We start from the raw sequence: 11,713 nt of genomic DNA on the forward strand, positions 1-11,713 counted from the left end.
GCCATGGATCCTGAGCAAGTACTTTAACAGGAGTTTTATTGGTTTCCACTTCTGCTCCTGGATCTCCCCTCTCGTTCACTTCCTCCCTCACACCTCTGTCCTTTTCCTTTTTTTTTTTTTTTTAATGTTTTACCTTTTAAAATATTTCCTGCATCCTTCCTTCTCGCTTTTTGTTTCTCTCTCCCTCTTTTTATTTTTTTTTCTATTCCTCTTCAAAAGTGCCTTGTAGGAGAAATTCTCCTACGTCATCAGCACCTGGAAACCCGGCAGGTTTGCAAAGTACCCGGACATATCAAGTCTGTCCACAGCACCTTAGAGCTGTGGCTTTTGAAATGCATTTATTTTTTATTTTTACTGGGGGAATCACCACAGAAGACTCATCCTCCCTCTCTCTGACCCTCTGGGGATTAAACAGGGAAGGGTAACTAAAAAAAAAAAAAAAAAAAAAGATAAAATCAAAGTCAGTGGCTGTGAAGCCAGTGAAAAAAACGAACCTTTTAAAACAAATCTATAGACAGGTTTCGTAGAGATCATGCAGTTTTTGAAATTAGTCCCAAAGATATAAAAGAAAAGGAACAAATTTGGAAAAGGGTGAGGGGACCCCAGTTTCTGCCTGTCCCAGTAAAACAGAGAGCAGGGAAGACAGATATATGGATCTAAAAAAAAATAAAAAGAAGAGAAGAGAAGAGAAGAGAAGAGAAGAGAAGAGAAGAGAAGAGAAGAGAAGAGAAGAGAAGAGAAGAGAAAAAACCCTACCTGCTATTTCAAGACTTATAAACTAACGCTTTGAATAGTCAAAATGTCCCAGGAAACCGGAGGAAACATGTCGACAGTGCCTGTAACAGCCGTGCACACGCGTTCGCGGACACTCCCTGTGAATGGCTGCGCGCCGGGACACTGCTGGAAGGGGCGGCTGCAGCAAGCCCTGACATCCCTGTTGAGCCCTCCGTCCCTCTGTCCATCTGTCGGAGAGTCCATCCAGGCCAGCCAGGGCCACCGTCCCTGCCAACCCTGCCTGCTCGCAGCTGGTCGCATCTGTTGTCTGTTGAGCAGGGGACGTCTGGCTGCCACACCCCTCAGGTAATGAGAAGAAACCAAACCTAACCACAAAATCAACAAAATCAACAAACACACTCCCCACAAAAAGCAAACAAACAAACAAACAAAAAACTCCAACAATAACAACAACAACAAAAAAAAAAACCCCAACCAACCGACCGACCAAAAAACCCCCCCAAAACCAGAAAAAAAATCGCAAGAAAACACCAGCAAAATCGGAGGTCCTATTCAGCCCTTTCTGTCAGATAAAAGACATTTCTGTCTTTGTGTAGGTAACCAACCAGTCTCCTGAGAGTGAACCTACGCAGAATCCACCTTTTTCTTGTATTACTTCTGCTGACACTTGCAGTGACCCCGAGCCAGATTTTCATGCCAGACCCTCCATTTACCTCAGCAGGAAAAGAGTCTTTTGCATCTTGAACCGTCGATTTTATTGGTGGCGATGACACAGATCACTCAGGATGGAGTCCCATACCCACGCTCCCTCCCCAGTTCTACTATATTTCGATGGATACGGGGAAAGTGGGGGTTATCCTTTACCACCCACCCTTACAGTGGGCTTATCACCCTCCTCCTGCAGATGAAGGAGGTGGATGGAAGCCGAGCCACCCAAAAGGTGCCTCCCGGGGGCAAGGGCGCATCGAGAAATCCCAGGAAAGGGGAAGCCGCAGCCCGTGGCGTTCACGGACAGCCGGAGGAGGTGCGCACGCACAAACGACCCTCGCCTCGGCGCTACCCCTGCCACCGCCGGCAAGCCCCCCTCCTCTTCAGCTCGGGTTCAACCTACCACTTAGCAGCATTTCCAAATATTTATTCGATTAAATGTATAGAAAAGGCCTAATTGGGCGGTGGGAGGAGGCAAGCTACTTAGCGAGGTGCTAAGAGGAGTGGGAAGGAGAGCTTTGTAACTGCCGTGCCCCGAGCAGGTCTCCTGCGCGGGGCTACGGTGGGAGAGTCGCCCCTCTCCCAAATTCCACCGACCCCCAGCTTCCTCCCCTCCAACCCCACCCCAGCCTTTGAAGTGCTGCCGCAGCTGTTGGTGAGCATGGAGGGGCCGCGGAGCCCTGCGAGGCAGGATGCAGGGATGCGAGGGAACTCCCTGCCGACCCCGCCTCCTGAGGAGCTTGGGGAACCGAGGAGCCTCCGGGGACAGCGCCCGGGCCCCCGGCAACAACACGGCAGAAGAAATGTAGATGGGGCTGGTTTTAAAGCAGCATATTGTAGAATACGAATAAGTCGGCAGAAACTTGCTGAGGGACCCCAGCCTGTCTCCACATTCACTTTTTTTTTTTCTTTTTTTCTCAGCAAATAGCATGCGATTACGCGATGATACAGTACTTTTAGCTGCCATATGAATGCCCGAGAAGCTGCAGCGTGGCAAAGGAAAACATCCACTGACACAACGCAGACTGGGTAGTTAACACTTCAAAACACAATACCGTCTTATAAGCAAAGTTTAATAAGGGATTGAAACACTTCTTTCTAGGCACATACATGGAAATAAGTGCATCTCGTACACCTCCTCTACACCTGCAAGTTTCTTGGCAATCCGTGGGTTATTATTATTCATAAATATGAAAATTAATTGAAAAATATCTACGAAAAAGTTTATCTGTTTTCATCAGTGGGATAACACTGTAATGAATTTATTTACATCTCATTGGAAGAAACTGAGACCTGTTTTTCTATTCCGATATCCCCGTTTGTTTTGTTTATTTTTAGGTGGGGGAGGGGCTGGTTTTTTGTTTTATTGGTTTGGTTTTTGTTGTTATTTTTGGTTTTGGGGTGTTTGTTTGTTTCCGTGGGTTTGGTTTTTTTGGGTTCAGGTTTGGGTTTTTGGGCTTGTTGTTGTTGTTGTTTTCTTTTGTTTTTGTTTAACTGCTAATTCATCTGGGTCCCAAATCACCCATCCCACCATAAAGCAGTGCTGAAAATGCTTCTTTCATCACCTCCCATGTCTGAGCATTCCCTCTCACTCCCTGTTGAGAGCTCGGAGGGGCTGCTGGACTCCCATTCTCCAGGGAAGGCCCCGGGGAAGGGGCAGGAACAAAGCTCTCACTCATGCAGTGTCCAAGTGAGTAACAAAAGGGAGGATGTCTGTCTGTCTGTCTAACTCCCAAATCCCTGTTCTTGTGTGCAGGTCTGGAATTATCCAAGTCCTCCCACTCCCAGCACCTATGAATACAGGCCGTTTCTCCATCCTGAATGGGGTGATACCCCCATAGAGGATCTGCCCGTAATCTTGATTATCCAGCTACAACTGTCTCCTGCATAGAGCTGCTCTCACCTCAGATCTGCTGCGCCTAGAATATTAAAAACCCCAAGTGAGTTGAAGAATTTTGTTAAAGAAAAAAACCGGCAAAAAAGAAATAAAGAATGAAAAAAATTAAAAAGAATGGGAGAGATTGAGAGAGAGAGAGAGAGGGAAGGGAGAGAGAGGGAAGGAGAAAGAGGAGAGTATGGAAGATAGCAAATTGAAGGGAAAACACTGCCCATGTCTTCACAAACTGTGAAGTCTGCCTCATCTAGACTTGTTTGGAGGGCATAGGAGGTGTCTGTGTGAGTGGGACAATGTTATTTTTAAAGATCCAGCTTTATTAATACATTAAGAAAGAGCTCCCTTGGTAGTATGTGTTCTTACAGCTCTGTCTCAGATCCTATAAAACATTAATGCACTGAAAGCTGTTACAGAGATCTGCACCACCAGCTAGAAGCCTTTACCTTCAAAGGAGCTCCATTACAAAAACAATTTTTAATTTTCTGGGGAAAAAAATACAAGCTGAAATGAAAAGGGTTTTTTGGCACAGAGCTCAGGCCCTGGCAGTGGGTGGGCCATGGTGTGGGATGTCACAGCCTGTGTTCTTTGCATGGCCATGGCACATAAACATACATTAAATGCACTAGCTCACCACCCAATGAGCAAGCATCCAGCTGGATTTCTGTATTAATGGAGTGGGAATACCCTCCACACACAGCAACTAGATTTTGGAAAAAAATCAAGAGATCTGTTCTGGCTGACAGTAAGCACAAGGCATGCACACTGGAGCACATATTGGGGTCTGCGAGTCCTTGGAGTGGGAAAGAAGATAAAACCAAAAAAAGTCAACCCCATGCCAAGCCCCCACAAGCAGAAAGCCATCATGCCTGGAACAAACAGGACCCCTGATTAGAGTATGCCTCCTGCTGCACAGGTAGAGATAATGGCATGTGGTTACTTCTGTCCATGCCCACGGTGTCTGAGGTTAAAAAGCAAGGTGTGAACTCAGCAGAAAATCCAGGTGATGGGAAATGTGTTTCAAAAGGGGCAGGCCAACCTGATAGGCCCATCAGCCTTGGTGGAGAGTTTGTGGTGCAGTAAGGTGAGGTCACCTAAGGCATCACACTGCAACTCCTGCTCCCTTTTTCTAGGCCTTGACAGCTCAGTCCTAAGCTTATACAGTCAAATCAATTTTGGAGCATCCTGTAGTTTGCACGATTTGGTTACCCCTCCCAAGTACTTTTTAAGTTCTCCTTTTTAGCACCAGTAAAGGAGTAAAAAAATGTGGGGAGATTTTTGTTGTTATGGTTTATGTTTTTTTTCCTTTTTCTTTTTTTTTCCTTTTTTTTTTTTTTTTTTTTTTTTTTTGTGAGTTGTTGGCATGTTTCAAGCAACAAGACTCATGGGTTGTGGGGTGATAAGTTGGGGGTTTTTTGCTAAATTCTTTTATTTTTTTTAAATTCTCACTTCAATTTTAATTCTTGAAGAACAGCTTTGACAACATATATCGCACTCATTATAAGAAGCAAAGGGTTATATCAAAAATTATTAGTATAGAATCACAGGAAACCTGGTTTGGAACCAGAAAAAAATACAAAACAGATATAGATACATAGACACAGGACAATTCTTTTATAATTATTTGGAAAATGTTATTTCCCCCAATTCTCCTTTTTTTTTTCTTTATGCGCATATGATGTTTTAACTTTTACCAAAATTGAAAATAAAGACTAATATATTACAAAAGGAGCAACAATGTTCATGGTAAGTGTTTGCGCATGGAAATTTTGTTGTTGTTTGCTTGGTTTTGGGCGTTTTTGTTTTTATTCTACACAAGGTTCAGTTCAGTTTCAATGCTTTTTTGTTTTGTTGGTTTACTGTACAGCATATATCAACAACAGTCCACAATAAATCCTGGAAGATCCAGTATCCCCTTCAGGTTTGATTAATATCCCCTCAATACTCATTTTTTTTTGTCTCTTTTATTAATATTATTTATTTATTTATTTCCTCCTCTCCGAAAGAAAACAGAAACAAAAACAAAACAAAAAACAAAACAAACAACACAGGGAAATTCCGCGGGGATGGTGGGCAGCTCAAAGGCACACCCAGCATCCCATCCCATCTCATCCCGTCTCATCCCATCCCATCCCATCCCAACCCTTCCCACACAACCTCCATGGACGACAGGTCCGTCCTTTTCCCCTCCACGGCCACATCTCTGCTCCCACTCGCCCTTTCTTTTGTTCAGTGTCCACCTCCCGGGCCCCCCCGCACCCCGACTGCCCCTCGGTGCGAGCGTTCCCCTCTCCGCCGCTTCGCCGCCTCTCTGCCGGGGGTGCGGGATGGGCTCTAGGAGCACTGGATGGACATGTAAGGCCAGTTGAAGCTGCTCCCCGACAGTAGCATATCCCTGATGAGGGTTTCGATGGGGGTTTTACCTACCAAGCGGACGAAGAAGAGCTGCTCGATGACGGAGGAGGAGACGGTGCGCAGGGAGGGCAGCCGCAGCAGCAGCTTCCCGAAGCGGCTCGGCTGGTTGGGATACTGGCTCCGCACGTACTCCTCTAGCGCGCACTGTGATTTCTCCTGGAGGCTCTCGATGTGCGCAGCATCCGATAGGCCACAGGCGTCTGCCCACCGCACCGCACCCGCGGAAGCAGCCGCAGAACGGCGGCAGGCGGGAGGAGAGTGGAGGAAGGAGGTGGAGGAGGAGGAGGTGGAGGAGGAGGAGGAGGTTCCCATCCTATCCCATCCCATTCCATTCCATCCCATCCCTCCCGATGCCACCCCATCCTATCCCATCCCGTGCACCACTGCCAAATAAATAACACAACCTCACTGTGCCTCGTCGCCACCATGGGTATTTTCACCCAGGATGTGATGGGGTGGCAGCACCCCGCTCGTCCCAATCACACACACAAACACACAAACCCCCACAGTTCCTTTTCACATCCCCCCCACCGACACTCCGCGCTGTCGAGCGTGGTTTCTGCTCCAGGGAGCCCATCACCGGGATGCTGGAAAACTGGACCAGCCCCCTTAAATAACGCCGAGAGGAAGAAAAATAAGGTATTGGGGAAAATAATAATAATAATAATGATAATAATAAATAACAACAATAATAATAATCAGAAGAGTTGCACACAAGCAGAGTGAGAAACAAGGAGTTTGTTTACATGGCTGCACATCACAGAGAGGCAGCGACTGGGTCCTGCAGCGACTGGCAGGGAGCCGGCTGGGGGATGCCGTGGGGCAGGGGAGTCTCCTCTGCTCCTGCCTCACTGCCAGTGATCGCAAATTTGTGACATCTTTGTGGGCTGTATGATAAATCCGGTAGCAAAGGGCTAGGTTAGTCCCAGCTTGTGCTCAGCAGGCATCTGTAGCTCTCAGACACAAAGCTGGGGAGAGCTGCAGCAGCTAAGCCTTGCCTAAATGAAACCAGAGAGACTCCTTCCTTATAGGTCCTTCTGACATCCAAACTGTCAGAAACACACACTTTGCACCTTGCAGAACTACATGACCTGGGCAAATGTGCACTAATCTGAGAGCAGAAGCCCTTTACACCCATGTATTGTATCTATACATGTTATTCTATTTATACAGATACTAGCAGAGAGGTATGGATGCATCTGCGCATTTGCACACACATGGAGACACAAGAACATATCCTATCCCACACATAACCCAAACCAGAGGACAATTGTGCACCAGCTGCTTGTGGAAGGACTTGCTCAGGAAACTACAGTCATGGAACAGTGGTGGGTATGCCCAGATGGTTGAAACCATCCACATTGTTTCAAAGATTCAGAATAGATATTAAAAACACCAAACTAAAACAATAACCAAAAAAGCTAACAGAAAAAAAAAAAAAAAGCAACAAACAAACCAAAAAAACCTCCAGCCATCAAGATCAGAGCAAGGCGGTCAGCTAGCAGTGCAGGCTAACAGATCAAAGCCAGATTTTACTAATTATATAGATCTATATAATATATAGATATAATGAATTAGTTAATAGCCCCCAAAAAGACATTATAAAAATGTGAATGTACAGTTGTGACCCTGGAAAGACACAACAAATCAACAAATTATTCAAAGCTTAAAATAAAATAAAATAAAATCTGTGGCACAGGCATTTTTGAAGCTTAAGTCTTCCCTTACCAAGAACTGACTTTACAAAGATTTTTGAACACCTTCATCTACAATACTGTAGCCTCAAGCAAAATACAAATAAAACAAGCCACAATTTAGGAACTTCTGAGAAGGAGAACCTTTGACCTGAGCTGTGGACTTGGCATCCCTCAGACACACAATTATCTGAGCCAGGCTGCTCTGCTAATCCATACTCTACCTTTAATGCAATGATATTTTGCAACATCTAAAGCACCAGGTTGCAACATATATATCTATCAAAAGCTGGGGCCTGTCCTTGTTTGCAATACATATCTAAAACCACAGACCTGTTCATATGTTGATTGCCACAAATCAGATTCCATATTTACATATATCTTGCTATTTTACATGCATTATCTGCCCATTATGCATTAGATCCTATTCAACTTCCAAACAATGCAATATGAAAGGGTCTTACTGACACCCTGGCAGATCTTTTTTCCTTATGCCCCATATGTCATACCCTTAAGGTTAGTAAAATATTTATCAGACATTTACAATAAGTGCACCTATAAGTGCAGGTCACTGGACAATGTGGATGGGGAATTTGCTCTCTAAAAGGGCATCAGCCTGATGTGTGTGGGTGCTTGAAAAATTGCCACAGGTTTTGCCTTAGACCTCCAAAAACTCGGAATTTTCTCATGCCAATAGTATCTGTGTGGCTTAAATTATTTTAAATGGCCTAGCATATGCCTTCACTTGGGTTTTATTTCACAGCCTAAAGTGGGGGGGCTAGGCTCAATTCTCCCTTCAGAATGAGATTAAAAATAATAATAATTAAGGGATCCACAACTCGATTAGATTATGCAGCCCAGAGAGGTGCAATCCATGGGAGAAATAATGCAACCCATGTTTACTGAAGGTAAATTATTATTCCATCTCAGAAAGTGGGCTAATGTGAAAATCCTGTGTGTGCCTTGCTTTTTTATATGGCAGTGTGTCAATAAGGGAAAGCTCTATATTTCTTCTTGCAGTCTGTGGAAAAGAAATTATGTAAATAAATAACCATTACTGTTCAACACACTCCAGCCTCCCCTTTGTAGTGGCGGCAATGTATTTCATGTTACATGTTCAGAAGAGTTTAGTGTTCAGAAAATATAGACATAATCAGCTGGCATCTAACTAGAAATCAAAAGTTCTTACTGTGCTGCAAATAGATTTATTTGATTTATGTTATCTGTCTCTGTCTGTTCCCGGAAACATTTATTTACGACAATGAAAAGGTAGATGCTGGAATTAATAATACTAAAGTTTGGCAGCGGGGAGAAAGAGATGAGGGCAAGGAGGAGGGTATGCAAAGAGAAGGGTAAAGGAGGAAAGAAAGGAGCTGGTTTTGGGTTACTACACAGCTTTTGGATGGTGTCCAGAATTTTACAGAATAAATACATACTCTGTGGAGCCCAAATGTAGAAACCACAACAGGAAAAATCCATGCCAGTTTTAGATACTTAGTCCTTAGTGAAGGACTTTGGACTATATGCCTAAAAATGTCTTTTCTGTCACTTAAACTTTGTTTAAAAGTTGCATGACTTTGAGAAAGGCTTCTCATTATTTCCCCTCTGAATATGCAATGAAAACAAGTTTAGTGAAAAGTGGAAATGTGCAGATGGGGTAAGGAGTAGTAGATTACTCCTGACAGCAGTATTTCCATTTCCTGAGACGCCCTGTGTGATCCTGCTCTGAAATAATATTATTGTTTCCTTCATTCAGTCTCCACTCCACTGTGGGAAGGGGCTTCTCCCCTCACAAATGTTATTACATTTGGTTTTATTATATGTAAATGAAGGGCTCCTCTAAAGCCACTTACCCTTTTTCCAGACAAGGTCAATTGTTTCAGAAGTAAAGGGGGAAGATTGGGTGGAACGGGAGAGAAGAAAAAGAAGAAAAAATAAAATATTGCCTCAGCCATGTCCCTATCAGGGGCAACTTCCTTCACAGGGCCTTTGACGTGTGGAAGGGCTGAGGCACAGGCCAGACATTTTCCCAGCTCTGCTTGGGAAGAATCTCTCCAAGTTGGGTCTGGGAAAAAAAAAATGGTTCTCCTTGACTATCTGTGTGTATTGATGAGCTCCCTGAAATGAATGGGAAAGGAAAGTCTGGGAGTCTGCAGGCAGGCTGTGGAGTTAAATCACCCTGATAAATGCAGGCAGGTCTCTTTGTCACTCTTGAAAAACATGTTTCCATCAAGAAGACTTATTATGATAAAATACATTAAAATGTCGAGTTGGCTATTCAGTAAATCTTCCATTTGTTTTAAGATTTGCACATTATCCTTTGCAATGAAATATTCTCTCCAATGCTGCGAGACTGCATTTGCACTGGAAGTAAAAGGGGGCAGTCATAGTACATGTCTCTGACCACCCTGCATACAAATTAGATACTCCTGTCTAAATAAATTATCTGATGTTCAAATCGATATTAATACTACATTTGCTACATTACAATATAGTGCAAATTTAGGAGACATTTTAATACAATGTAAATACTATCTTTCGTGCTTGAAAGGCAGCAAATATTGATGGATTATAAACTGCTCAGTGTTAAACAAGGCCTTTGAACGATTTGTCATCTTTGTTCAGGAATGCTTTTAATTTTGCCTTGGCCTGGTTTTAAGGCACATTTATCAGAACTGTTTAGTTGTTGCTAATCGGGAATAGAGGGGAGAGGCTCATACAAGAGAGGAGCTAGGGGATGGGGAGAGGGGATATAAAAATGAAAAAGAAAAAAAAAAAGAAAAACAAGTAGGAGAGGTGGCAATTAGTCACATCGTGATGATAATTAGAATAATTATAAAACTACACTGCCCAGACTCTTATCTTGCCTTGTTTCCATTTCCTGTATTTCCTTCATATAGTTTCCCTTTGATGTTTATAAATTCTCCCTTGCAGGTTACAATAATAGTATACGTATTATATTCTTATAGGCTATGACCAGAGCACTTCAAAGGCAATGCTAATGCAACTTTCCTGCTAGTTAATTCAAACCATCTATCACAGGGAAAAATTGTTAACATGCATGTTTCCACCGCCTACACTTAATTTGATTTTGGTTTTCAGTATTATTTTTTTGGAGGGGCTGTGTGTTAAAGAGCCAGTATCACTGGCAATGAGGATGATCCCCGGACCGGAGTGTATCCCCATCAGGTGCTGTGCTTCCTCGACCTCCAGTCCCTTTCCTTTAAAAATAATTCTATTTAAATTTTTTTTCCCCTTATTTTCCTGCATGTGGTTTGGGGTTTTTTTCCTTTTTTTTTTTCCCAGACATCTCACATCCCCAACCCGTCCCCTCACCTGAGGTGAAGAGGACGATGGCTTTCAGGCAGCTGTATTCAGCCGAATCGACGTGCAGCGCCTTCAGCTTCTCCACCTGTTCCTGGAAGATGCGGATGTGGTCCATGAAGGCGACAACGCGGTCTGCCGACATGGGGGAGGCGTGGAGGCCGGCGGCGGCCAGGAGCGGGGCCACATGGAGGGGCATGGAGCACTGGGCAGCATTGAGGACGAAGAGCTCGCTCCAGGTGAGCCGCAGTAAGGCCACCTGGTCGGTGATCTGCAGGTCAGGGAAGAAGGGAATATTGCGGGCCCACTCGACGGCGCTGAAGAGCAGACGGGCGGCCAGCTCGCAGATGTTCTCGATGCCCATGATGTTGTTGGGCTGCATGCACTGGCTGCCGTAGCGGGAGGTGGGGTAGGGCTCGGCCCGCAGCAGGAGGGAGATGTATCCCGAGAGATAGCAGTGCCCGTTCAGAGGGTCGCCGTTGGTCAGCGCGTACTGGCCGGGGTTGGGTTGGGTGGGCGGCATTCTTCCTCGCTGAACCGCTGACAAAAAGAAGGAGAGAAGGAGAGGAAATGTGCATCCAGGAGGCTCGCAGGCATCGCCCCGGCGGCGCTGCCAACCAGCCGGAGACAATGCCGGGCTTCTTCCCCTCCCCGCCACCGCCTCGCCCCCGGCACACGCACAGACACGGACAGACAGAGGCATGCGGAGTCGGGCAGCTGCTGCCGACCTGCACTGAGCCCCCCGCCCGGCCCCTGCAGCGGCCCCGGCCCCGGCCCCGACCCCTGCTCAGGCAGCCTCAGCCCAGCGGCAGCCAAGCGCGTTCCACTCCCTCCACCCCCGACCACAATGCAGACAGGCTTCACAAAATAAACAGATTAAAAAGAAAGGAAAAAAAAAAAAAAAAAAAAAACCAAAGCAAAAAAAAAAAAACCCCCCCCACCCCCC

General features: G+C 45.2%; 1 protein-coding gene across 2 annotated transcripts in view; it reads right to left on the reverse strand.

Moving 5' to 3' along the window:
* Positions 1-5,600: 5,600 nt before the first annotated feature.
* The window catches only part of NR2F1 (nuclear receptor subfamily 2 group F member 1), an 8,966-nt gene continuing 2,853 nt past the window's right edge, over positions 5,601-11,713 (reverse strand). For both annotated transcript variants that reach the window (XM_041489462.1, XM_041489461.1), the window contains 2 exons: positions 10,780-11,307; positions 5,601-5,949 (listed from right to left, as the gene is read on the reverse strand). In XM_041489462.1, the coding sequence (XP_041345396.1) occupies positions 5,669-5,949; positions 10,780-11,307 (809 nt within the window). In that variant the 3' untranslated portion in view covers positions 5,601-5,668. The remainder of the gene's footprint in view (positions 5,950-10,779; positions 11,308-11,713) is intronic.

Source organism: Pyrgilauda ruficollis, unplaced genomic scaffold (assembly GCF_017590135.1).
Source record: "Pyrgilauda ruficollis isolate IOZ18807 unplaced genomic scaffold, ASM1759013v1 scaffold94, whole genome shotgun sequence".
Lineage (NCBI taxonomy): Eukaryota > Metazoa > Chordata > Aves > Passeriformes > Passeridae > Pyrgilauda > Pyrgilauda ruficollis.